We start from the raw sequence: 27,882 nt of genomic DNA, 5'->3' as shown, positions 1-27,882 counted from the left end.
CCCAAACTCACTTGGGCTTGATGCGTGACTTGCTTTGGGCAACAGGACATTAGCAAATGTGGCACAAAAGAAGCTTGAAAATCCCTTGCGCTTTGGGGTTTGCTCTGTGGCGGCCCCGAGAGAACAGGTGAAGAAGCCCAGGTGAGCTCACTGGGGCAGAAATCGTGATGCCTCCAGCTCTTCTGGGCTGCTCAGTGGGGAAGAGAGAGAATGTATACCGAATCAATCACATTTTCTAAAGACACTTTGTACTGTGTGAACATTCACTGACGAAATCTTTCAGAAATGTAATTAACTGCAGTTAGAATAACCTTTCCCTGACAAGGTGTTAAACTTTGTTATAAAAAAATCTAAGAATACAGCAATGACATAAGACAGTTGAGACTTAGTTTATTCCACATTTACCTGGAAACTCCCTTGATGGCATAGTACAGAGCTGTGTAGAAAACTCAATGACAGAGGGCCCCGGAGGACCGCGCGGGCCTGTGGGAAACCAACCCGCCCCGTACCAGTGACGAACAGCCATCAAACCACTGGGTTTACTGGCTCCACTGCAGCTCGTGGATAAGAATGAATAAACTTCATTTGTGTGTTTACATTTCAGCAAAGAACAGCATGAAGAACCACCTTTCGGCGAACAGGTTCCTCAGCACATTTTGCTTCACTGAATTTTGGTTTGCACTCCTGTCTCTACCTTTCCTGTGGACAGGCTGCAACCTAAGAGAAGACTCTACCGTGAAAAGGGTGTAATCGGGTAGGCAAGCTGGCAGGTGTGCCTGTCCTTTCCTTGACCAGCTGCCGTTGTTAGAGCCGTGGGGTCACATTCCTGCACTTGGAAAGTGCCTTGCTTATGTTTGCACAGAAGGGTGCAAAGTCACAGCTTCGGGAAGCCAAGAAGTCATGTGACCCATCCTTCATCGCGACAATCACACTTAAGCCTTTCCAGCAGGTTCTTTATCTTCTTTGCGGGGAGGGGAGGGAACAGATTGGGTAACATCCTAGGGCGCATCTGACCTTTGTCAACGGGGCCTTGTATTAATGATTACTCTTATAGAGAGGGGGTTGGTTAACTTCTGAACATCAGATTCCTTAGCTGTGAAATGAGGAGGCGTCTTAAGCTGGGTTATTACAAGAATGTGAATAGAGTACTAACACGTGGTAAATTTAGTAGCAATAACACTAACCTCCTACTCCAGTTTAAGCATCTGAATCCTTTTTCTGATATGTGCGGTGACATCTGATAAATATGAAATGCACGGTTCATTAAGAACCACTCCCACAGCAATCTTTATATTCATTCCTTAACTCCTTTACACAGAATCTCTTGTTGACCTATTGACTATTCTTTAGTATGATTCCATGAATGAAAGAAAAAGCAGCTCAAGAACTAATTATGACTTAAAAAGTGTTGTTTATAAAGACATATTAGGGAACATTCATCATAGCATGGCACAGTACAATCAGCCAAAGTTAACTAGTGGAAAGTTTGACAAAGCAAAAAAAAAAACCAAACAAACCCAAAACAAAAAAAAAAAGATTCACAGAAGTCTAACGTTTTTGGAAAACAATGCCATCAATCTGTCTCAAGATTTGAGTTCATCTAATATTGAGTCAAAGGTCCATGCAGTTGTGGTTAGTCTTCTCACCCTTAGAGTGAGCGGCCTGTAGATTTCATTAAGAAACAAGAAAACTCCTATAATCTGGAAACACCAGCTGCATCTGTAACCAGTGCTAGATTTAGTAAATGTAATACTGTCACCAGCCTACCCAGAGCAGGTATTAGAACCGAACTAGATAATTGATTGATCCACCTGAGAAAGTCCTCAGGTCTCTCCTTCAGCATAATACTGTTTGCTGTTAAACTAGCATCTGATCTGCTAATTCGTGACAAAAAGCATTAAACATCCTCAGACTCTGGGATTTTGGTCGATTTCCTGTGCAGAAATTCCAATGAAAATGCTGTTGGAGAAACAGGTCTTGATTCCGGAATATGCTCCATTCTGTATTTTTCGATGTACGGTGCAGCTACTTCCCAAACCTGAAATGCAAGGACAAAACAAAGTCAAAGCGTTGACAACCTTGTTTTCACATGCCATTAAACATCAGCTTCATGTGAAGTCAAAACATTATCTCTGACTAGATAACACAGCAGCTGTTTGCTTGCTTTTATTATAAGCCATTTGACACATGATCTGTCAATGAGCCTTTGGTTGCTTTAACAGCTTTAAAAATACAAAGTCCAAAATGTTTCTAAAGTTACCATGAAGGTTTTCAGCTGCTTTACTCTTCTAAAGCAAAACAAGCCAGGAAACAAACGAAGCCTAGAGAATTCAGTGTGGATGGAATTAAGGAAAGTCGCTCAAGGATGGGACTGTGTGTTTTCTAAGGCAAGCCTTAAATGATAAGAGGCAGTGGATTTTCTCTTTGCTCTCTTTCCATACCACACGCCCTCTGTTCTTTGGACCCTTGCTACTCAGAACGTGGCCCCTGGACCAGCAGCGTCAGCATCGCTTGGGACAAGTCAGAATGTCAGCCCCACTGCAGACCTACTGAGTCCGAGCCTGCACTTTAACAAGATCCCCTAGAAATTCACGTGCACTTTACAGTTTGAAAAGCACTGTTTCACAGCCTTGTTTAGTGTTTACCTCCACCCACGAACCTATTTCCTTTCAAGCATAACATCTTCTCAAACTAAAGTCCGGCTTTTCGTTTATATTATAGCTGCTTTTTATCTGGTTGGCCGCTGACAGGGAAGGAGCATTTCCTATTCTTTTGTATTACCTTAGAAAATGTATTCTTTCAAAAGCTAGCCTCCTTGAAAAGATATCTGCACCCCCAGGTTCACTGCACTATTTACAATAGCCAAGGCACAGAAGAAACCTAAGTGTCCATCAATGGATGAATGATACAGAAATTGTGAGACACACACACACACACACACACACACACACACACACACACACACTGGAATTTTATTCAGCCCTAAAAGAAGAAGGAACTCTTGCCATTTGCAACAACATGGATGGATCTTGAGGGCATCCTGTTAAGTGAAATAAGTCAGACAGAGAAAGACAAATATCGTACGATCTCACTTATATGTGGAATCTAAAAAAAAAAAAAAAATGAGCTCATAGATGCAGAGAACAGATCGGTGGTTGCCAGAGGCGGGGGTTTGGGGGAGTGGGTGGAGGGGGTCAAAAGGTACAAAATTCCACTTATAAAGTAAACAAATCCTGGAGATGTCATGTACAGCTTGGTGACTATAGTTAATGATACTGCACTGTATATTTGAAAGTTGCTAAGAGAATAGATCTTAAAAGTTCCTACCATGAGAAGAAAATGGTAACTATGTGTGGTAGTGCATGGTAACTAGACGTACTGTGGTGACCATTTTGCAATATAAGCAAATGTCAAATCATTATATTGCAAACTAATATAATGATATATGTCAATCATATTTCAATTAAAAAAAAGGCTGAGCTCTCACACACCTCTCTTCTAGCACCAAAGTTGGCAGCAAGCAAGGGAATTCCCCTCAAAGGGTACAGGGAACACTTTGAAATGACAGGGGTGAAGATCAAAGGAAAACAATTGTTCCCCAAGAGCAGTGCAATGGTTCCAGGGGAAAATCAAGCCATTCTAGGGAACATGATACCTACAAATGAAAGGCTTAAAGAACTTTAAAACTACATTTTAAAAATAAGTCTGCATTCTAGGCATCTGTCCCTATCAGATGCGTCTGCAGTCAATGTAGCCAGAGGGAAGAAGCAATAAAGAGACCCTGTATCTCACCCAGTGTGATGGGGCAGGACACACCAGTGCACTAGACACATCCAGATCCCTTTGAATAAAAACTCGGGAAATTTGTTTTCTCTTCAGGTCTATGCAGTCACTGAACCAGGTGGTGGTGGTGGCAATAGGATTACAGAAAGAGAATGTATTTTTAATAAGAGAAAACCTTCTTGATGGGGAGGAATCCATGAACCTTTCATCTCATTTTCTCCCCACAAATACTTGTCCCCAAATTCCATTTAAAATTCATTCCAGCTTCTAATCCTTAGATAGTCCATGTTTGGGTGCAACATGGGACACTTAAGAGTGTATCGAATAGTTTCTTAGTGACCTTGAAAGTTGCATGAGTACCTTTTGGTTCACTTCCAAGGAACAGCCAGAAAGCAAAAGAATATGAATGTTTTTCCACTCTCCACTCCCACTTTGCTTTCCCATAACGACCCCAAACTAAGAACTAAGCCAAGTAGCCAATTTACCTTCTGCTCTACGAGCAGTCTGTGTGCTGCCTCAATGTCTGGGGCCATGAAGCGATCTTTTATCCAGGGCCTGCAGAGACAGCACATCAAACCGTGAGCCAACGTTAACTGCTGCCAGGGTTCAAAGTTCTAAAACAGTGTCACTTTCCAGGAATCTGTTCTGACTTTACCTTACAACTGAGCGCACCAGGTCATAGACCTTCTCCAGTGGAGTGGTAGTTTTCAAAGGACGTAGAAACTCTATCCCTTGGCAGGCTGCAAGAAGCTCGATAGCCAGCACTGCAACAAGGAAGGACGAGGGGATGGCTGATTAGAGTCTGACTTCATGCTTGAGGGATACAAATCCCATGCAAGCTGACGGCCATCGCCAGCCAGCTAACAGATGGTTGGCTCGCCCAGTCTATGGGTAGAATGAAGATCCCTTGGTATTTGGTTACCATCTTAAATGTGCTTTTCTAACCCCTTGGCTGCACCTTTAATGGTGAGAAAGGTAGGACCATCCAGGTACATCAGCTTTCCCCTTCTCCCCTCAGCTGATCAAGATGGATGACCTGTTTCCTATTTCCACCTTGGTGTAAATTTTAATTTGTTTTCAGTCTTACTGTTCCCTACGGCCTGAAATACCTGGCAGATAGACTTTCATCAAAGGATTGAAGGAGCCAGTGAATGAGCAGATGAGTCTTTGGTTGCCCTGGAACTAATTCTCCAATGTCTGTTTCAAACCTTCAAACTTAAAGGCTCCCAAATCCACAAAAACTGAAATTCTAGCCATTGGCATCTTGCCAACTTTAAGTTTCTTGATCAAACAATCTCTACACTGTCTTTTCCTAGCTATGAACGCTTGTGGGATGTACCATACCTTGAGATCCACTCTGAATATTGAAATCTAAATCTCTCTACATTTGATATAGTCTAATGAAGAATTTTTTATAGAAATATAATTCAAAATTAAACCACTTTGGGTTCTGTTATTTGCCAAGAAGTTAATTTAGAAGCTTAGAGGCCATGTAAGTGGTCTCTTGATCAGGCCACTTAAGTGGTTAACCAAAATGGAGTATTAAAAACATTTGACTTCTTGTCTTAAAATTTATAAAGCACATTCCAAACTCTGGTGAGTACAGACAGGTCACAATGGGAGAGGATGAAGTTACAGAATCCATTAGGACCTGGAAGAAACTTCACATCTTCTAGTCCAGTCCCCTCACTTTACACGTAAGGAACTGGAAACTTTGAGGAGTAAAGCATCTTATTAAATAAGTGCTTATGCTTATTTCATAGAGCTGGAGCTCAAGATCAGAACTGGCTAACCTTCCTGATTCGCCCTCACCCACATGACACAAACCTGGCCTCTTGGTTGGAGACATGTGAGTAGGAAAATGGCAGATTTTGCTAGTGCATATAACAGACAGCTTCTTAGATGGGTTTGCAAGATAAACGTGATACATGTCAGGAAAACCTTGAGTAACCATCTCTCAGCATTCTGTTAACTGCTCTTCGTTGCTATTCACAACCATAAGTTCTCCCTGATGCCATCAGATGGGATTTAAAAACCACACACTTCATTGATACAGATGCAAAGGGTTCAGTGTATCTTGATTTACCTGGATTTTTAAAAATATGCTTCTCGTTTATTTTGAAATAAGCTGATATTCAGTGGCCTAATAACCACCTTCACCCTTCCCTTCCAAAAATTTAAATACACTTAATATATCCTAAGAATCCTGGAGATACCTTCTAGTTTCCCACGCATATTTTCTTCACCTTAACAGAGTATGAGTCACATGAACTAAAACCATCCTGAGCAAATAAGTAATAGTTCTACTTAGATATATTGCAAGGACGTTCTTAAAGTTTTCAAAACTGACGCTATTCATTTTATCGACATCTGAGGCTAATTTATACCTGTGTCCCTTTCACTAAGAAAAGACTGCTTCTCCTGACCTTACATCCCCTTCCTTCCCACCTCCCCACCATCCCCTGGCCTTGACTGATGTCCGTGCTTGGGCTTCAGACTCCCTCTCACTCCTGATCTTTTTCGGACCGCCGCAGGGCGTGCGGATCTTAGCTCCCCAGCCAGGGGGATGAACCCACGACCCCTGCAGTGGAAGCGCCCAGTCTTAACCCCTGGACTGCCAGGGAAGTCCCCACACTGGGTTTTTTAAGCTCCTCCCTTTGAAAAGTTTTCCCTCCTTCCTCCAGTGGGCTGGTAACATTTCAGGTCTTCTTTTCCCCTGAGTGCATCCGCCTCTCTGTTCCTGGTATTCTTCTCACCTGACCTCCTGCAGCCGTCAGCTGCCTCCACGTAGAGAACTGCCCTTCATCATCCATCCCAGTTCTTTCCTGAGTGTGGGCATCTGTACATCATTGCGACGCATCCCAGAACAATTTATTTTCTGCACACACATCCCCTTTCCTTATTAAATACTGCTCCCCTCTTCCCAGTTTGCTGGCCCTATTCGTTTCAGGTCTTAATCTTAAATACTCCTTTGGAAATGCCTTTTCTCATCCCTTCAAACTAGGTCAGGTTCAGTTACAGCCTCCTATAACTCAATTCTTTAGTCAGAATTTTGTTAAGTGCTACAAAGAGTTGCCAAGTTGTTGTTCAATGTCTTCCTCTTTAGGTAGACTCTAATTCCCAAGAGGGCAGAGAATACCTCATTCACCACTTAATCCACTGTGCTCAGGGATACATGCCTTTCCACCCGAACCAGGCCAGACAAGGAGGAGAAGGGAGTGATAGTAAAGGGTACAAGGTTTCTTTCTGGGTTGATGAACACGTTCTAGAGTTGATTGTGGTGTTGACTCACAACTCTGATATATTCACAACGCTACTAAAACCCACTGAATTGTACAATTTAGATGGGTGAATTGTATGGTATATGAATTATTATGTCAACAGAGCTGTTACCAAAAAAAGAATACTCAACTCTTTCACACTTATCTTAAAATAGTGGTATTCTTTTGTCAGCCAATTGCTTCCAATACAGTTGCAAAAATTTAGGAATTTAGAGAACAATGCCTAAAGGAAGGCAGTTTCCCTTTAAGAAACCAAACAAGCAGTGATTAAGAAGTCTGGAAGGGGTTGACTTAACAGGGCTCCACCTGTGAACTCTCTTTGCTGAGAAGGCTCAGCGGCCATGGCTCACGGGCCCAGCCGCTCCGCGGCATGTGGGATCTTCCCGGACTGGGGCACAAACCCGTGTCCCCTGTATCGGCAGGCGGACTCTCAGCCACTGCGCCACCAGGGAAGCCCTCGTCAAGTCTTTAGGACCAACTGCAACACACAAGAAATGATGGGACAGAGAACAAAAGTACCACCATGAGGAAGCTCACAGGTAAATCCAGAATGTCAGTCTCTGTCAGAAAACTGACGTGGTTTTTTAACTACTCAATGGCATGAATTTAAAAAAAAAGGGAGAGGGGACTGTTGTAAATGAAAAGAAGCTTAAAACCTTGGCCACCAAATTTAAAAGGTGGGTCTTGAATCCTGATTTGAACAAACTGTAAAGACGTTGAGGTAATTTGGGAAAATTTGATACCAAGACTTATTGTTGATTTTTGTCGGATGTGATAATGGCATCATGGTGGATAAGGAAGTTTGTATTTGAGAGAGAAAGTATGCAGGAAGAAAACATGACAACAGGGATTTGCTTGAAAATAATTTGGGAAAAGTAAAAAAAAGAAAAAAATGAAGCAAATGTGTTAACTGTTGAATTAGAGTGAGGCATATGAAGGTTCCTGGTACTAATCTCTCCACTTCTGAATATGTTTTAAAATTTTCATATTAAAAAAAGAAGCCAGCTGATGAACTGGCTTCGCCAGCAGGTGTGGTTCTTAATCTTCAACGAGCATCAGAACCACCTGGAGGGCTTGCTAAACCCAGCTTGTTCTGCTGTCTTTCCTAGGGTCTCTGATTCAGCAGGTCTGGGACAGGCCCTGAGTTCCCAGGTGATGCTGATCCTGCCGGTGGGGATCCCACTCTGAGGACCACTGGCGTATAGTTTATCAGGGAGGCCTGCGTCCAGGCCTGGCTGGGGTTACCTTGCTCCACGTGCTCAATGACCCTGAGGGCTTTCCTTGCTGCCCATCCTCCCATGGAGACATGGTCCTCCGTGGCGGCACTGGTGGAGAGAGAGTCCACGGACGAGGGGTGGCATAGGGCCTTGTTCTCAGAAACTGCAAGAGGCCAGAGACGTTAAGTTAGGGACATACTTACGTATGTTCCTAATAGAAAAATTGCCAAAATGACACATGGCTTCCCAAAGTGCTCCTCTGCGTGGGATACCCTCTCCAGGAGCTCTTAGTCGTTAGCAAAGCACCAGATGGTCCAAAGTTACTTTGGGAAAAGGAAGAAGGTTGGTTTTTTTTCCCCCCCAAAGTGAGAAGGACTCTAAAACTCTAGTGAGTTCTGAGATAAGACCGGGATGGGAACCCTCATATTACAAAGCCAAGTTGAAAACACTAGAAGCATTTAGCATAACAGGGAGACTCGGGATAAAAAAAGGTGATGGTCATTTCCAGGTATTGGAGGACAATCTGATTATGTCACCAGAGGAGGTGGGATCAGAATTCCGGCGTGGCGTTTGGGGATTGAGGCTGGACCCACATATCTTGAGCGAGAAGATTTACAGTTGAGACTGTTCAATGATGACATAAGTGGATGTACTGGGTTTAAGCAAGGGCTTGATGACAGCGGGGATGTCTTGGGGAGGTGGGGGGAAGTCTAGAGTTGGCCTAGGTTGCTGTCTCTCAAACTTTATCGTGCAAATGAATCACTGGGTCTTGTTAAAAGTGCAAATGTTGAGTTTTAGATGGGGGCTGATATTCTGCTGTTCTAACAGATTGCCAGTGATGGCTGTATTTTGGGCCAGAGGACTACACTTTAAGTAGCAAGAACCTAGATCACAGAGTTCCTTCTCCCCAGCTTCAGAAGCTGGGAAAGGTCAAACGCAAAGAGTCTTTTCCTCTCTTTTTTTGAACTTTGAGAGCAGCTCTGAGTGAAGCTGCAGTTCTTTTCTATGCTATAGGGGATCCTGAGATAATATACTATAAACTATGGTGATCCACTCATCCTGGTTTGCCCAGAACTTTCAGGTTTCAGCACTGCCAAGTCCTGGGCCCCTGAACCTGCTATGTGGATCACCTGGTTTGGTGGGGCTTGTTCAGAAACGTAACTTACAAGTGGCCAATAAAAGAAAACCACCAGTTTTATTACAATGAAAGCAAGCCGACCAGCTTCAGATGACAGCTAGGGCAGCTAAACACATCCAAACGAGGCTTCCCAAATTCATACCACTTCTCTGAAAATCAATTACCACCCCCCATATTAATGTGAGAAGTTGCTGCCCCTTAGAGGGATATTTTAGTAAGGAGGTAAGTGAGTAAAGAGAAAATACTGGACAGAAAATGAACTCAGTGGCTCTTTGTTGGCTGTGTTGAGTCTTAGTGTGAGACTTAACTGAGGAAGGGGTGAGTAGTAATAGTAACAACAACTAATATTAATTTAGTGCTCATGACACTCTAGGCACAGTTCTAAGGTATTCCACACATTCATTAATTTAATCCTCAAAACAGCCCCGCTGGGTAAACTTATCACCCCCATTTTACACAGGAGTAAACTGAGGGTCAACAGGATTAAAAGACTTGCTCCATATCACGCTGCTGGTAAATGGGCAGAGCTGGGATTCGGACCCAGAGTCTATGCTCTTATGAGCCACTATGCTATCCGGCCTCTTGGGTACGTTTGCCAGAAAAAATACCAGATGCCCAGTTAAATTCGAATTTCAGATTAAAAAACAAATAATTTTTTAGTACCAGATAATATGCTGAATAATTCAAATTTAACTGGGCAGCCTGCATTTCTATTTGTTAAATTTGGCAACCATATTTTAGGATTAAGTATTGATTAAAAAGAGATCCTCATTAATTGAAGTGAGAGCACAGATTTGCAAGCCAAAATGCCTGGGTCTGAATTCTGCTTTACTTCTTACTAGCTGTGCAGTATTGAGTAGGTCACTTAACTTCTTGGATCTTCAAGTATTCATCTTTGAAATGGAAGAAATCATAGTACCTGCCTCTTGGTATTGTTTGACGATTGAGTAAATATAAGTGAAGCCCTTTGCACTTCCTTTGTGCTAGTCTCTATTCCGATGTTCCTTCTCTGTCCCTTACAGTCTCGAGTCAGAAATCTGCTACATTAAAGCTCCATTCTCATAGAGGGCATCTTGCTTCTTATAAGCATTTTTGCATGTTGTAATCACATCCTTACGTTTTTAGTGGTTGGTATGTCTTACGGAATGTATCCAAACTTTAATCATTTGGATCAGTTCAAGTTTCACCAGTAGCTGTAAACATCTTTTGCTTTTTTCCTTCTGATAATCTTCAAATTGAGATTAGTGAAAAAACTACATAGATGAAGTTCATATGTGAAGTCACATTGCTTCCTACAGAGAAATCGTGGAAACCTCCTTATTTACAACCTCATTAGTGTGTTATTATGTTTCAGTATAATGTTGCCTAGGTTTTATTTTATATTTTTTTTCTCTAAACCTGCTGCATTTGTATTGAGGATGCACGTGATGAAGGTGGTGAAACGTTAGATCTCAAAGACAAAATGTGACACTTTAGGTAAAATGGAAAGGCCTTTAGGTGACTAGGCTTGCATTCTGGGCAAAGTGCAGTGTCCTTACCCAGGGCTGCAGCCGTGCAGTGGGCTATCATGAATCCAGAGTTGAGACCACCTTCAGCCACCAGGAAGGCAGGCAGCTCGCTGAGGGAGGGGTTGCAGAGCCTTTCAATTCTTCTTTCACTAATTGCAGCAAGTTCATGGACGCCAATGGCCAAATAGTCCAGGGCCTGAAAGAGTGTCTCGATTCAGTCGGCCTGTATTAGAATATGCTTTCAGGGTCAGGAGCAATTCTAAATAGCTTACTTTGGCTGGATATTCACCATGGAAGTTTCCTCCAGAAACAGTCTCTCCCCTGCTGGCAAAGACCATCTTTCAGAATAGGTTAAGGCTTTCACATAACACTTGGTGATCACTTCAAGTATAACTCTTTCTCCAGTTGCTCATTTCTAACATTGAGGTGGTAGCCCTTGTACAAAGGTAGGGTGGAGAGAAGGAGAGTCTTTCCACAGGCAAGTGTTGACATGAAGGGGTACAAAGGTAAACAGAACAAAACAAAAACCTTAAAGATCATTGTGTCCACCCAACTGGGGGTCAAAGAAACTTGAAGCATGAAATGATGTTTTCTCTTGGGATGAGATCCTCAAACACCATAACATTACTAATCTGGTGGTCTGTACTTGCCCTCAAAAAGTTTATAACCTGAAACTAAGAACAGAAATCAGGACACCAGTTTAAAAGCAAATTCTGTTTCCTCAATGGGCACTGCGAGCTTGTGCTCCATTGAAGAACCTGCTGAATGGAAGATTTTGCTGATGAGCAACCACCAAATTGTTGGAACAATCAATTCTGAGAAAACTTTCAAACCTTCTACTCACTGATCCTGTGCCAGTGTTCACAGCGAATGGCGGCCAAGAGGTCACTGCAAACCCACTGAAGTCGGTGGCAACTTTGGACTCACCGAACATTAAGACTCTCAGGGATCATTCCACTCCATCGTGTATTTTACTTAAGTCAACAGGAACCCTGACAGAGGCAGCAGAAGACTTTCCAAAGAGCTAATTTTCACCTACTGGACTAAAGACTATTCACAGCCTATTAACTAGGAACTCACTCTGTGTAGGAAGGGTTCTGACTTCCAAAGAGGTAGAGGTGCATGTGTAACTTAACAAGTTTGGAATTACCCTTTTCTGTGCATATGACTGTGAGCCTCTTAGACCTAGCTCCTGCCCTTTTCCATGGACCCGCCCCCAACGACAGGCCTTGGTTTTCTCTGAATCCTCAGAGCAAGTGATCTCTGCACCAATTTACAACTTAAGCAACATCTATTGTTCTCTAGTTGTTCCAAATTTGTTGGCTACTAGGTTATAGCAATTAGAAGTTAACTCCTATAAACTATGTAATAGATGGTCTACATATGCAACAGAAGATTGAGAAAAATATTCTTTTGGGTAACACCAGTATTGCTGGAGAACTCCCAAATATTAGCCAACTGGAAATTCATCAACAATTAAGAATCTTTCACTGAGAAAGTAAAGGACTTTTGGCTGAAATTTTTGCTGAGGCAAGTGGTGGGGGAAGAATTTAGCAGGGAATGATCCTCCCTCCCTTGGCCAGTAATTTAATGGTATTTTTGTTTATTTGTTTTGCTTTTTATTACTCCGTAAGATACCCTTTCAAGTCTAAATTATGTAAGTGTAGAATGGATACCTCTGTTCTACAGTGCAAGAAATAAGAGATGAGAGAAGAATGCACGGAGTTCATGAAAACTACTTCTCCATTTGGGGGTGGATGGTGTTGAGAAGGGTTAGTGAGTTGAGGGGTATTTAGCTTGGGTCTGACTTAACTGTAAAACAACCTGAGAGGACATAAAATGCACCTCCTGAAGTAAGCTTGTCAGAGAAGCCACATTGAAAAGGTCTAGTGAGAAACCTTATACAGCTGCTCTCTGCTAGCCCGGGCTGTGCAAGGCTTTTAGGGCTTACTTTCTCCAATGTTAAGAACTGAGGCAGATGTGGGGTGGGAGAAATAGATTCCTAAGGGGTTGGATGGTCTTCAAAGGCAGTATTGTCCCTGTGAAGACTTTGCCTGTGTGCCTCCTGACCGATCACATTGACTTCTGGGGGAACTAAGCCATCACAGAACCTTCCATAGCAAAAACAAGATGACGCTGAGATACCCACACCGTGAAGGGAAAGAAGGGCTCCATCCTTGAGAGACGGAAGCATTGTTACTCTTCTTTGTACAAATATGGGAACACTGATTTGACTAAACTCCATGTCAGAAATAAACTCAGGATGAGGAAAGCCATAACTCTTTGATCAATACTTAGGTAAGTGTTAAAAGGTTGCCTCTGTTTAGTGCACCATGGTGTCACTAGCCCTAGGAAGGCTCACATAAATGCCATCCTACCCAGGGTCTCTACAATCACACTTGTGATGTAGATCTTCATCCTTCTACCAACAACCTCAGCAGTGGGTTTCAGGGCAGAGGTCTTCGTGAAACTCTGCAGCCAATGTTGGAAATACCCCCTTTAATCTTTCATCTGTCAGTTTTGGAAGCACAGCACGTTAGACTCCGAACCTGAGACTAGGTTCACAGATCTGCCTCTGACACTTACCAGCTTCGCTATAGAGCAAGGCATTTAACCTCGGAGCCCAAGTACGTAGTCTATGAAACGGAGCAACAGAGAGGCTACACAAAACGATCACTTAGATCTTAAAATGACCAGCTGGAATTCTATAATCACAGCTTAGTAAACCATCAAAAGATACAGGATTATCTGTTGCACTGTTAATTTCTGTGGTAATGATGTTCTTCACAAATGCTATTGTGTCGTTCACCACACCGTGGATCTAGAAGACAAGATCAAATGAGCTATACATGGAAGACACTGATAATGGTCCCTGTCACATAGTCTGATATTCTTATTAGAATAGCAAGAACAATTTAAACTGGGATTTCTTCTTACTGTGGAGCCAATTTGGCAATTCTTCCCCATAGACATTTTAAATCTAAGCTAGAACAGAACTTGCTGAGAACAAGGAAAAGAGGGTATTTATGCTAGGGAGGACTCTTTAGTACCCTACAGATTGGAACTTGGTACAACCTGAAATATGGTTTCACCCTTGAGATGCATGTTAGTCTGTCACTTAACTGCCATTTGCAAATGAGTTGGAACTTCTGCAGTGTAGGTTGCCTCATGCCAACCCAGGTCATCTGCATTTTATATTTAAAGTTATGACTCACAGATTCATTTGTAATGGTTTATGTCTGCCTATTAAATACAGATAAGATCTAACCATGGATATGCCCTTGAATTGTAGTTAGATTTTCCCATGAACGTTCCTGGCAGACTGGTTCTAGTTCTGTCTAACAGGTAGAGCCAGTAAAACTCCATTAACTGGTTAGGATGATGCTATTACTAAGAATTTTTTAAAGTTAGGGCACTAAACCAAAACAACAAGCTGTCCGTCGGATTTCTCTACACGGGGGTTGAGCAAAGTAATTCAAAGGGAAACAAGCAGCTTACCATATAGAACAGAAACTTTACAATAATTGGAAAGTCGAATTATTACATAGACATCATTTTTAATAGAGGCAGTAATGAAATCTGGACTACCATTGACCATTACATGACTTTCTAACACCTTCCTCTCTTTCTATTCCCCACCCCGACAAACTGGGGGAAAGAATAGAAACTTGTTAGCTTTTTTGTTTACCTGTGGACAGCAGCGCAAGGTGTAAGCGTCCTGAACACGATCACAGAACCTGTGACTTTCTGTGGAAAAGGTACAGGGATGGCAGGGGGCATGTTAGCAGTTCTTTCCAATAATTTCCAAAAGCAAATAAGCTCACTCACATAGGCACGCCCAGACCTGCTATTTCAGATGGGTGGTGATCTGAGTCCAAGAGGGACCGAAACCGAAAAGCGACTTCAACTTGCCCACGATGAGGGCGAACAGCGTGAATGTCTAGAATTGATGAAAGAGGAAAAGTCTGAGCAATTCTTATATTGAATGAACTACCATCGCTGGAACAGAACCACCCACTGTGCTGACACAGCCCTCAAAAGTCCAGGGGTCCTTAACCATCACTCAGGATTAGAAACTTAACTCCAAAGCAAGATTTTCCTTATGGACTTTATTCTTTCTACTTTAAATATCTGAGTGTAAACTATGTGTTGAGATCTCTGGGAATTCAACTCAAGACACTGGGCCTACACTAAAAAGACTTAGGCTCATAATGGAAGGGAGCTCAATAGTGGCCTAATTTAACTAAGTCATTTTTAGATAGTTTTTTTGGTCCTACTACATATAAGAGTAGGGAGTCTTTCCAAGTCATTATTTTCTAGAAAAGCTACCACTTCTACAATTTTTCTCTCCCGATTTTCAAGTGGGGATCAGTGCTAATCCTACTCTAGCTCTCAAATCCTGCCCATAGATTCTTAAGACAACATGTAGTTTGATGGGAGTCAGAGCTGGTGATCTGGGGCAGGTCACTTAACCCTCTGGGTCAGCATTGGTCTGTGAAACACGGTCGTCTCAAGGGTCAAGTGTGGCGTAACTTAGATGAAGCTGCAGCAGTCCTACGAAGGCACAGGCACTTGGATTTTCTTCTTCCCTGCCATCTACCCCCACCACTCCCGCGTCTGAACACCTTGACCAGCCTCCCCTCCCCCCCTGCACCCGAGCTCTGCCTGAATGAATAGCAAACCAACGGAAGAGCCATGCTGACCAGTATCGAAGGCTTTGGTGGTGCCCTTCAACACCTCGAGGGTCAAGGACGCCACTATGTCAGCCTGCCGAGCAATGGCGCTGGCTCTCTCCACAGCTTCACAGCCCAGGGAGGTGATCATCTGCGTCCCGTTGATGAGCGCCAGACCCTTTGTGGAAGGGGAGAGAAGTGTCCAGACGCTGTTTGTTGTAACAGGTGTATGTGCAAGTTGATTTCCTATCTTTTGCTTTCATAAGAGAAAAGTTAGCCTGTCGGTTGAATGACGTTGATCCATGGTTTCTAAAGTGCAGGGCAGTAATGCGTATTGAAGGATGCAAGGATGAAGTGCTAACATATGTGAAATCATTAGTGTAAATCTAGCAAATGGAATAGCTGTTAAGTGTCCCCGTCATTAAGGCAGCAGTGGTGCTCCAATGTAGATGGCATATCAAATCTTTAGCTCTTAATTATGCTGCATTTCTTCTTCAACTTCTCATCATTATAGACAAGACACCTTGAACAATTTCTGGTCCGAGACTCTTGGCTTAGAGCATCCCAAGGGACGCTGGCTTACAGCATCTCTTAGGGGTCCTTAGAGATCCTGATTTGAAGTTTAAGTTCTTCTGTAAAAGAACCCCTAGGCATCTGTGGCCTGAAGAGTCTTTTCAGTGCTTACGGCAGAGCCCTTTCTTCAGTGCCCAACTTAAGCAAACATGGGAGCTATGTTTATTTTAAGATACCAGTGAGGCTGATATTAAGACTGAAAATAGCTATTAAGTAAAGATTTGTTAAAGCGAACAAATTTTCCTTAGTCTCCTTACCTCTTTTGGCTTCAAAACAATTGGTTTCAATCCATGAGCTGCCAGGACCTGTAGAATGATTTAAAAGGTAAAAATGGGTATCAAATGAAACATCAGCATATTTCTAATTTCATGTGGAATCCAATAAAAGGCTTTTTAAGCCCAAAGGTCTGTCTTATAAAAGATTAGACCTACGTGAATTGGTTCTGTTTATCTTCGCTGGTCTATCCTCTAGTTCCGTTCTTTAGTCTGCAAGCAGACTTAGCTTTCGAGTAATTTTTGTACCTACATCAGGGGCTAGTGTCTACAAAATCAACCCTGAATGTTGGTTTCTAGGTCCTTTGCTTTCAGTTTCCACTTTAGTGATTCACTTTTTTTTTTTTTACCGCTGCTTCCTGAGCAGATGCACATCCAGATGCATGTGTGCTAAGGCTGAGCTCCAAACTCTGTCCACGTTCCCTGGCCTCCAGAGCTTGACCTAAAAAGTCCTCCACCCTCGTCCTACTTGTCTGAACACTAGCAGAGCCTCAGAGCAGGGCTTCTCACTTGTATGGCAAATGTGTGAGCACCAGTGAAGAGGGACTTATGGGCCCAAGAGATGGACACAGAATCCTGAGGGGAAATGGGCAGAATGATCTTCCTCTGAAATAAAAGAAGTGAAAGCAATCACTAGGTTAAGGTCCCTCTAGGGGAGAAGGAAGACACAGAGGCAGGACCACTGACTCCGTCAATTTCACAAGCTTATTAGAATATCTAACACATGATTAACTCTGTCCCAGGAGTGGGGCTGAGGGTAGGAAAAATGGAGACAGACAAGCTCAAGGGCAAACACAGTCATAGTATGTTAAGTGTAACTGGAGGTAGGAAGTGGGTAGGGTTCCGTGGAAAATAATCACATAAGATGCTGGGAGGGCACAAAGGAGGGGCAAAAGGGACTTGACGGGGTGGGCCTATAGGGAAAAGAACCAGAAGAGCAGAGAGGGAAGTTTCTCAGAGGACTTATCAGAAGCAGGAAGAGAAGAAGGGACATGGCTCGTCCCTCTGCCTAGGACACAGGGCACTCCAGCCGCAGGCCACCTCTCGCTTCTGTGATGTACAATGTTGCTGGGGAAGGATTTGGCTGGGGCGTGTGGATATGACAAGCAAGACTCTTGTAAGCCACTTTAATTTTAGACATCACCCTGAGGGCAGTGAGAAGCATTGCACGTTTTGGCCAGGACACGTTTGGATTTGCTGAGTGAAGGTGGTTTTGGGAACACTGTACATAGAGAAGTAATGAAGACCAGTCTGCATAGAAGGAAGGTGATCTAGAACCCAAACCCCTGAAGGACTATCTGTTCCCTTAACTTCTTCCTCCTTGGTCCTCTGCCCCTTCAGTTACTGTTAGGGGACCTCCCAGCAAGAGATCAGAGACGACACTTCAAAAAATTCTTTGGGCTGCTCTGATGAATTTGGAGATGAATGAAGAAAACGTTAAAGCTTTATCAAAAACAAGCCTTTCTGATTGGCCACCAGATGAGCGCTTGGGGGGGGGAGGGGGGAGTGGAGCCTCCTTTCCAGAGGTTATAAGTCAGTGCTATGATCCGCACCTCTGTACCTATTAGACCAGCAAGTAAATAAACCTGCAACAACATGTGACCTCCTGGCCAGGCACTGGAAATGTTTTAGATGCAGAATAAATTCCCGCAATTAACACTGGCTGCTGTACCTTTTTACCAAGGTGATCACCAAGTCCAGAAGGTTGACAGTTGCACATGGAAGCTAAGAGCCTTGCCTAGTTTGACATCTGTACTGCGCTAAGGCTGGGCTCCTGGCTCTGTCCACACATCTAAGCTTCGGTTGTCACAGCCATAGTATAGGGATAACGCTGGCTCCCTTGTCGGGCTGCTGTAAGGATGGAGTGCTAGAAAGCATGCAAGTACACCTGGTGTCCAGCCTCGGGAAATTACTGCAGGTGGAAGCTGTTATTAAAATCTTACGTATTTAGCGTCAGCCCAGCCACTCTTCGGAGACCACATCTTCCCTTCCCCAATTAGCCCGAGAGCAAGATGAGAGAGTGGGGCCAGGTCTCCACTGGCACCAACAGTTCCTTTCTCTGGAACATAGGGCAGGCAGGAGGCTGGGAGAGAAAGAGGCACCGGTTACTTCAAGAGTACTTCATTCTGGCCATCCTCGCTTTAGGGAAAGACAATTCCTCAAGTACAACTAATGCTTAAGGGACCTGGCTGAACTGCTATAGAAAGAAAAAGGAGAGGGGCAGAAAGAGAGAAAGAAAGGCAGGGAAGAGAGAAAGAAAGGAGGGAAGGAAGGAGGACCCTCCCGGGAGCAAAGCTTTCTCTGGAAGCCACTTTAAGTTTAGACTTTATCCTAAGGACAACGGGAAGCGTTACAGGTTTTAGCCAGGACATGCTCGGATGTGCTGTGTGAAGGGGTTGGGAGAACACTGTACATAAAGAATTAAGATCAGACTGCATGGAAGAAAGGTGATCTGGAACCCATGCCCCCATAATGACTACCGCTTCCCTTCTTCCTTCTCCTTGGTCCTCTGCCCCTTTGTTTACTGTTACGTGCATGTTCTCATCTGACCTAGAAATTTCTAGAAAGTCTAGCAATGTATCTTAAAGATGTGATCAGGAGCTAGCTGTTATTCTTTGCTGCCTTCTTTCTAAGAACATAAAGTTTAAAATGATCCAAGTAGGAATTAAGAGACTTTCATAGGACTGATTGGTGTATGTAGCCATTAAAAACTATTGGAGGGCTTCCCTGGTGGCGCAGTGGTTGAGAGTCCACCTGCTGATGCGGGGGACACGGGTTCGTGCCCCGGTCTGGGAAGATCCCACATGCCGCGGAGCGGCTGGGCCCGTGAGCCTCCAGCCCTGAACTTAAGGCCAGACTTAAGGGGCTTATTCTAGTCTTAAAGATGCCAAATGCTAAGTGAAGGCTGATAGAGAATGGGTGAAAGTCCACAGGAGAAAGAGTCTCTGCCTCACTCCTACCTTGCACCCCCATCTAGCTAACCTCCTTCTTGCCAAGCTCATTTCCCACTCATCTGCATTAGTTTATGTCTTCTTTTCTCACCAATTTCTCACCACCCCATCAATCAAGTCTACCTGTGGTACACACACAGCCTCATCAGAGGGTCAGTTGGGTATCTGTTGCATTACCATTAAATACTTCAATAACTTGTTTGAGAGTCTCCAGGGAAATGCCACTGTATCCTTTGGCTAAGACATTGATCCTTAAAGCCAAGAGCATCCGACATCTCTCAGGGATTAGTGGCTTCCCAACACCTACAAAACAGAATTGATGTTTTCTCCAAGAAAAACAAAATTTTTTCCTTCTCCCAGCTGTCTCCATCTCAGACTTCTCGCCACGTCTTGGCTCAGATACTTGCACTACTTTCTCTCCTGATTCTCTTGCTTCTTCAAGTCTCATCTTCAAGACAGATATGAGAATCCAGTTCTGCCTTCTCACTTGCCCTTCTTGGAAGCGTCACTGAATGCCCCGCCCTCCTCAATACCCTTAGAAGAGCGTCTGGACTCCTCAGCACAAGCTGTCTTGCAGTCTGATGGGATTCTTGACAGACTTTCCCGTCTCACCTCGTCCCGAACAACCCCTCCCTGAGTTCCAGCCTTAATTTCGTCCCCTGACTGCATCACTCTCTTGGCACGATGGTATCCACGCTCCCATGCCAACCCCATCCTTTCACCTGGCCCATTCCTTTTTCTGAGATTCAGTTGGAAGGTGGTCTTGTGTGATGCTTTCTGCTTCCCCCCTCTCTGCCCCACCCCGGCAGCAAAATTGGCACCTACTCCTTGGAATCCGCTAGCTTCTGGACGCTGTTAAAGGATGCCTGGCACTGCGCTACGCAGTCGTCCGGGTATTGGTTCCAGGGCCCCCAACCCAACCCCCCTGCAGATACCAAAATCCCCGGATGTTCAAGTCCCTTATATAAAGTGATGTAGTACAGTCGGCCCTCAGGATCTCCGGGTTCCTAATCTGTGGATTCAGCCAACATCCCAGGCTGGTTGAAGCTGGGAATGCAGAACCTGGAGATACCGAGGACCGACTGCACTTCATTCAAATCAAACAAGATCTAGGAGGCACTGAATGTTTGGAGTGCGTTACCTGAAGAATGTGAACGTACTAGGTTGACCTGGAGCTCCCTGGAAGAGAAAGAGAAAAAACCCTCTTAGATACCTCACCGTGAAAATGTTCCCTCAGCTGGGAACATAGTTAAGTCTTTGGAGGGACAGAATAGCCATGATGGGGCACTGGAAGAAACCAGCAAGTCTGTGTTTTCTGTATCAACTCATGTGTGAGTTAATCCGAGCCTCACCCTCCTTATCTGTAAATTGGGGCAAATGTTAATTATTTCTGTTGTTGAAAGAAATCTCCAAAATGAGAATAAGTGGCATGTGACTGTGTGTGTGTTTGGTGGGGAGGAATCAAACTTACTCTAGTTTACTGACAGGAATTACAGTTCTGGCAAATTTCCCAAAACCTGTAGTAATGCCGTAAACAACTAGAATAAAAACCAGACGTTATACAGTTAGACACAGGCGGCATCTTTTAAGCCTATAAAAAGAACTGCGTAATACAAAGAGAAAAGGGTACCAGTTTTTTCTTTCACGATGCTTTCTATGACTTCCCTGGAGTTTTGCACCTTCTTTTCAGCAGTGGGGGTGAGCTAGGAAAACATGGGTCAGAGCTGAACATGTCAAAGATTTACACGTGCCGCGGAAAAGGTCAGAGGATGTCCTTCCCCTCCCTCCAGCATACCTTGATTTTGTAGTGTCCCTTGCCCAAGTTGACCAGATCCTCTGTGGTCAGGCTGTCCCCATCTAAGGCAATGTACTGCACAAAAGAAGGGAATCTCCGTGAGTGCAAACAGCTTTGTCGCTCAAACAAAAGAGCAGGGAAGCCTGAAGCAGAATTAAGCTCTGACCCGTCAGAGATTTTATCACTGCTATCAAATCATGTGCTAGTTACAAAGACAGCTTGCTGAAGAGGAGGTTGAGGAAGGAAAATTAGAAGCGGAAAAGCGTAATGCCTTTCCCTATTACACAGAGCTGGATAAAGCCCTGTCCTCACTGATGGTGCTTGGTCATAAATTTTGCTAGCCCTCCCCCTCCTTAAATGAGGGGTGGGGGGACTTAATTTTCTTAAAAAAAAGGAAGTGGTTTGAAACTTACCTTTTCGGGTTCCCGGTATTTGCTGTATCTGTAGCCAGGTAAAGGAAAATGCTGGGTAGTGTGGAAAAGCCCCAGCCCCATCATTGGTAGCAGTAGCCCCCAGAGCAGACCAACAAGCCTGCAGGAAAGGATACAGGTAAACTCCTTCTGGTTGCGATGGAATGAAGTCGGAAGACATGGCATCCCCTTCTATAACTGAAACAAGAATGCAAGAGAGACCCCTTAGGGATCACAGTGGAGAGCCACTTTTGGCGTTACTGGTTAACCAAGCAAAGGGCTCTTCAACTGCCTTCGGAATTCTACAGAAATGGCTGCTTTAAAACGACTTCTCATGCTTTAAAATTTACAAAGGAGGAGAGCAAAAGGCAGAGATGTAGGCGCCAGGCATGCATGAAAGGGTTTAAATGAAAGTTCAAGATCCAGCCCCACCTCCATCCCCATCACCGGCTTTATTTTGTTTTAAATCTATTGTTTTAATATTTAAAATATATTTAATATTTAAATCTATGGGGGTTTTTTTTGTTTGTTTTTGTTTTGCGGTATGCGGGCCTCTCACTGTTGTGGCCTCTCCCGTTGCGGAGCACAGGCTCCGGACGCGCAGGCCCAGCAGCCATGGCTTACGGGCCCAGCCGCTCCGCGGCATGTGGGATCTTCCCGGACCGGGGCACGAAGCCGTGTCCCCTGCAGCGGCAGGCGGACTCTCAACCACTGCGCCACCATGGAAGCTATCAAACTTTTGTTTGATAGTTTCATTAAACAAAATAGATTTAATTTTGTTTTAAATCTATGCTACTGGTCTCCAGTCTGGTGAAGTTCTTTTGAAGGGCAAAGGGATTTTCAAAATGATTCGGTAACTGCAAAAGGCTTCAGCCCTGCGGTCTTGAGTTCAAATCTAGTCTTTGCTACTAGTAAGAAGTCTCCTCCTTTCTGAGTCGGCTGCCTTGTTGTAAAAGGTGGCTAAGACTCCTGCCTTCCTCGCAGGGGTGTGCGAGAATCCCTTCCCCGTCCCCGCCCCCCCACAATTGGGGAGGACAAGGGACCGTCCCTCCCGGCCGAGTGATTCGCACCCCTTCCCTCCGGCCACTCACCCACTTCCACGAACTCGTTGTCCTCCAGGGCCACCTCCAGCGGGTCCTCGTGGTCCAGCAGGCCCAGGCCCTTGCAGCGGCGCACGAGGAAGCTCACATTGTCCACCGAGGCGAAGCCACCATTGTCTGGCTTGTTCTTGATGTACCTCCGCACGGCCTCCCGGCCCAGCCAGCCCACCGTGAGCTGCGCATCCTGGCAGGGCACCGCCAGCCACTCTCCGCGCACGTGCACCGTATACCTGGGCATGGTCGTCCGCTGGCGACAGTCACTGGGAGGGGAGAGTTTTATCCGGGAATGACTACCGAGGTGTGGTTGATAGGGAGAAGTGGGATGGGCTTTCAAAACACGCCCCCTCCTTTGCCTTTACTCATTCACGCATTGGACAAATATTTATTGAGCGCCCCACGGTGTCCCTTTGATTTTTTTGCAGCTGAGCGAGGGGCAGGAGAGTGGGATGCAGGCCGCCTTTCCACCTGCCCTCCAGGTCTGCTGCCAGCAAAGCCTGGGTTCTCCCGCCCTCGGGTCCTAGAGCCTGCCGACCCTGCTGCTGGCCCTGTCTCCGCAGGGGCCCTGATTCCTCCCTCCCCTGGTTTCTGTCTGCGTTCTCCTCCATTAAGGGCAGCTTATAAACACCATGTTCCTGTCTTTATCTGGAATTACTCAACTGTAAAATGCTCTTCACTGGCCAAATGTGACACCAGGGAGTGTGGCAATCTTCATGCATCTGTTTATTCCCAAATACGTGTTGAGCAACTCCGCCCTTACCACTATGAAGGTTTTCTGAAGCTGTCCCTCCACAAAGGGAGAGGGCAAGGCCAGAGATCATTTTCACAACTAAAGGTCACCATTTTGCTGACAGCCACCGTGCTTGGACTCCAGCTCCACTGCTTATTAGCCTGGAGCAGTAAGTTATTGATTAGCCTCTGTTTCCTCATCAAAAGGCAAAGGGGCTAATTTCCTCACTGCAGTGTTTGCAGTATCTACCTGGGATCAGATCCTGGTCCTGCCATTTCCCAGCTGTGTGACATTTGGGCAAGTTACTTGACTTCTCTGGGCCTCTGTTTCTTCACCTACAAAATGGGGATGATAATAGTACCTATTTCAAAGGGCTTTTGGGAGGATTAAGTGAGTTCGTATATGTAAAGCCCTTAGAGCAGCACCTGGTGCAATGGAAATGCTATGGAAGTATTTGTGATGACTGTTGTTACTGTTGTTTGGACTTTAATATATACCTATATTGCTTTATAAATGTTCTTTCATCATGGTATCCTGAGTGGATATCCCTAATCCAAGTAAGCTTCTTCAACACAGATTACTGCTCCCTGCACCCGATTCATTATAGTAGTATTAAGGAACTCTGAAAAGCATGAAAAGGGAATCAAGGAAGTGTTGGCACTGTTTTAACTAGGCAGCATTTTGGCAGTAAGCCAGTGTCTAGAGATTGGATTATTCCAGTGGAAAAATCCTGAAAAGTCTGTTTCCACTAAAACAGACTTCTGTTGGGAATAGAGACACAGTTGTGATATCACAGAAAACACTCACACCCAGAACGTCCTTCTCTGAAACCCTCCCGGGGAAGTAAGTGTACAAAGAAAGAGCTGCCCCTCCTTGAGCTTCATTAAAACTTGCACTTCAGCTACCTACACCCTGACCGCACTCTGGAATTCGTCATCACCTGAATTTCATCCACATAAGAAATCTTAAATTCCGGTACCCCACCTTCTGACCACAGCCTCCTCGCCTTCCCGTTCTCCCCTTACATCAGTCATCTCCGACCTTGAACCTGGCTTCCGGTCAGTGCCTTCTTCTCTGCACTTCCCACTGGCTTTCTCCCTTACTTTCCTTGGAAGCTGGTCCCCTAGTTACTCACCTGGACCACTTTCTTCAGCACTTTGAAATTCCTTTATAACCCTAACCCTATTCCTACACTCTGAATAAACCGCCACCCATCCCCCACCCCTGGGGTTATCACAACAAACTTCCATCTGTGTTCACCCGGAGAGGCAGGCTCTGCTACAGAAAGTCTTGTGATGTGTAGATGGTGGCCCTGCCTCCTAATGCCCCTCCCCCTTAGAGAGGTTCCCCAAACAGTCATCCCCCTCCTCAAGGACCTTCTCAATAGCTACCTCCTCTAATTCTCAGAGGAAGCCCTTACCAACTACGTCTCCGAAAACTGAGGCCCTTAGATGTGAAGCACCTTAACTTTCTGTCCTCCTCCATTACCTCATCCAACACATAATTCTTGAATGCCTGTTACGTCCCAAGCACTATGCTAGGTGCCGGGAATGAAACAAATAAGATACATCTTCCACCTTCATGGTGCTTACTCTCTGGTGATGAATGCAGATGTATAAAGATTAGTAAGAAGTCCAACTATCCCCTGTGCTATGAGAAAAGCCAAACTACTTGGGCACGCCAGTTGCTGGCCCCAGCTGAGCCCAGTTTCAGTAATCCCAGGCCAGACATCAGACATGTGAGGGAAGAAGCCACCTGATCATACCAGCCCCCAGCAATTTGAGTCATGCCCAGCTGTTTGAGGATTCCCAGCTCCGGCCCTAGACACCGTGGAGCAGAGACAAGCTATTTCCACTGGCTCTGTCCAAATTCATGACACAAAAAACCCATAAGTCAATACCTTTACTTATGTTATTCTTTCTTCATCCAGATGGAACACACTTCCAACTTTCTTTGCTTGGCTAGATATTTCTTATTCCTTAAGACTCAGTTTAGGCCTTCTCTTCTCCAGGAAACATTCCCTAAATGCTTCAGTTGGGGTAAGTGGCCCTTCTCTGGGGTGCTTTTTCTTTAGCATTATGTATAAATTACTTATTTTTGTTCACCCAGAAATTATGTGTATATCCAGCTTGGTACAAAGACATTCAACATATGCTCCTTAGCTGAAATGTAGACTCTACTGAGTGGCCCCCAGGTGAATTCCTACGAACATTTGTCTGTAGCGCCTTCCTCCTCCTTCATAGCGTCCTTTAAGACCACCCTCAAGCATCCCTTGCCCCAATTCACTTTCACTATCACTAATCAGTGTAACTGAAAAATGACATTAGCTTAGAGTACGGGGTACACTTATGGGGGGGAGGGAAGCCTCCAAAAGCATCATCTGGGTCCATGGATTTGCTAAAGTCTAGTCACTTCGACTGTGATTATATACCAGGGATTTGAGCTGAACTCTCTCCTCTGATATTCCTGGCATGGAGACAAGTGAGAGCAGAGCCTGAGAAATAGAAGCACACTGCAGTGTAGAAACATGTCCAAAAGGAGAGAACCATTTGGGAGAGTGAGAACAGGGGAGAAGTCAGGATTACAGGAAGGCCAGAGTGTTTCCTCCTATTTAAGACTTTTTTTTTTTTAAATACTACATTAGCACTTCTGGAGGGTATTTAGCGATGATATGCCCCCACCCACATTTATGCTCTAAGACACTATTTCTCTTTGCTAGAGTTTATTTGGCCAGGGGTGGACCAAAGCTAGGTCAGAGCCTCACCTTTGGGAGTTTGGAATTGAGACAGTCTCTCCATGTGGTAAGAACTATTGGCAACAGTAAAGCTGGGGTAGCCAGACTATACAAGGTAGACCAGAGAGACTGAAATGGGAGATAAGAGTATGGATGTCTCTGCTGTCCTGGTGTCAGTTCCCTTCTGTCTGTCCTGATTCTGGTAACCTCCCCCTCCCCTGTAACCTTTTCCCTTTCTGACTTCTAGTCATCGGGGTTGCTGTCACTTACAATCAAAGAATCCTAACTAATACAACAGTGGTTCCCAAACTGTGTGCTGGGGCACTGCGTTACACTCATAGGGGTTCTTTGTTACTCTCTCACTTGGATAAAGTTGTTGTTATTTTTAACTCTTTCTTTCTCTGTGCTGTATGCTGTTTATGGATGGAGAAAGTTTGCTGACCACTAAGGAGATGAGGCTGGTTGAATAGACTGTCAGGTAGAACTGAGGGGAGAAGCAGTGGTATTCAGGTTGGCCATCTGACCCTAATGGTCAGGAAAACAGGACAGCAGGTGGATCCGGGTATGAGAAGCAGAGCGCTCCCTCTAGTTTATACATTTTGGTAAGGGAATTCATCCTATGTCCACCAGCTGGGTGATGAGCAAATCTAACCAAGTATTTATCTTTAAGTTTATTTAAAAAGCAAAATCCTAATTATGTTGAATTTTTGGTGTGCAACGGATGCAAATTAAAGAGCTTAAAATAAGAGGTAAATAATATGTTGACATATCTTGTGACCACAGTGGGAGAAAATGAATATGAAATTAATGAAAAAATCAACATTTATAAATCAAAAGGTTAAACTTTGCTAAAATTCTCTTTACAAAGAACATGCCACCAGGGGTGGGAGGGGAGATAGATCAGCTTTATTTATGAAAAAAAAAAAAAAAAATCACTGACCAAACAATAAAAAGCCCAAACTAAAAAGACATTTTTAGTTACAATGTGAGCTGAAATTTTGTATTTCTTTATGAATTCAATTTTAAAAAGAGAAATGTCTGAAATAAGCAATGGACAGGTCCTTAATCCACTTTTAAATCTTTCCCCACAAGCATGGCAGTCACGGGGTGCATACACGCCTTGTGCTCTTGGTAGGTACGGATGGCTCGATCGTGGGATTTGTCAAAGGCAGCAAGGTCCCTGCATTAAAAAAAAAAAAAAAAAAAGAAAGATGGATAATGACTTGACTTATTTCGGCAAATTTTATTATACTTGCAAACAGATTAATAATAGATATTTATGTCTTGGTTATATTTTTTTCAGAATTCCTGCCAAATTCATAGTCAAAACAACTTCACTGAGATATTCTTAAATTGTATCTTGTTGCCAAGATACAACTTTTTTCACTTTTATCAAGCATTCCTTTAATATGTCAAGCAACCTAGTCTACCTTATTGCAACATTTGAATCAAAAAGGTTTGGCTTTACCTGTTTGATCCTTCTTGCATTTAACTTCAGACACTTTTTTCTTGTCCTTCCCTACTCATCTTCTACTTGCTTTTAAAGATCTTTTTGTGTATATAAGATTATCTTCGATTTATTTCCTTTTCATCAGGGTCTAACCCTATTTGGCCCATAATAGGTAATCCATATATAATCCTTCTAAAAAACTAATGAAATCATCTCAAACTTTAAATATTTAGAAGTGTTAATTCCTATTCCAAAATTGTATCTATAATC

At 44.1% G+C, this 27,882-nt stretch overlaps 2 protein-coding genes across 3 annotated transcripts in view; both read right to left on the bottom strand.

The window, feature by feature from the left end:
* Positions 1 to 1,897: 1,897 nt before the first annotated feature.
* HAL (histidine ammonia-lyase) lies at positions 1,898 to 22,939 on the bottom strand. Its single transcript, XM_060165023.1, has 20 exons — positions 22,693 to 22,939; positions 21,739 to 21,799; positions 21,605 to 21,632; positions 21,192 to 21,266; positions 21,027 to 21,099; positions 20,868 to 20,934; positions 20,538 to 20,575; positions 19,574 to 19,699; positions 18,389 to 18,528; positions 16,431 to 16,478; positions 15,631 to 15,778; positions 14,772 to 14,867; positions 14,616 to 14,674; positions 13,668 to 13,748; positions 11,200 to 11,265; positions 10,958 to 11,123; positions 8,310 to 8,444; positions 4,439 to 4,547; positions 4,269 to 4,338; positions 1,898 to 2,038 (listed from the first exon to the last, which is right to left on the bottom strand). The coding sequence occupies exons 1-20, from the start codon at positions 22,937 to 22,939 to the stop codon at positions 1,898 to 1,900; spliced, it is 1,974 nt and encodes a 657-aa protein (XP_060021006.1).
* Positions 22,940 to 27,046: 4,107 nt separating this feature from the next.
* LTA4H (leukotriene A4 hydrolase) overlaps positions 27,047 to 27,882 on the bottom strand; it is a 28,489-nt gene continuing 27,653 nt past the window's right edge. For both annotated transcript variants that reach the window (XM_060165081.1, XM_060165082.1), the window contains one exon: positions 27,047 to 27,342. In XM_060165081.1, the coding sequence (XP_060021064.1) occupies positions 27,225 to 27,342 (118 nt within the window). In that variant the 3' untranslated portion in view covers positions 27,047 to 27,224. The remainder of the gene's footprint in view (positions 27,343 to 27,882) is intronic.

Source organism: Lagenorhynchus albirostris, chromosome 11, assembly GCF_949774975.1.
Source record: "Lagenorhynchus albirostris chromosome 11, mLagAlb1.1, whole genome shotgun sequence".
Classification (NCBI taxonomy): domain Eukaryota; kingdom Metazoa; phylum Chordata; class Mammalia; order Artiodactyla; family Delphinidae; genus Lagenorhynchus; species Lagenorhynchus albirostris.
Note: the sequence above shows the minus strand (reverse complement) of the source record. Positions and strands in the feature narration are given on the sequence as shown.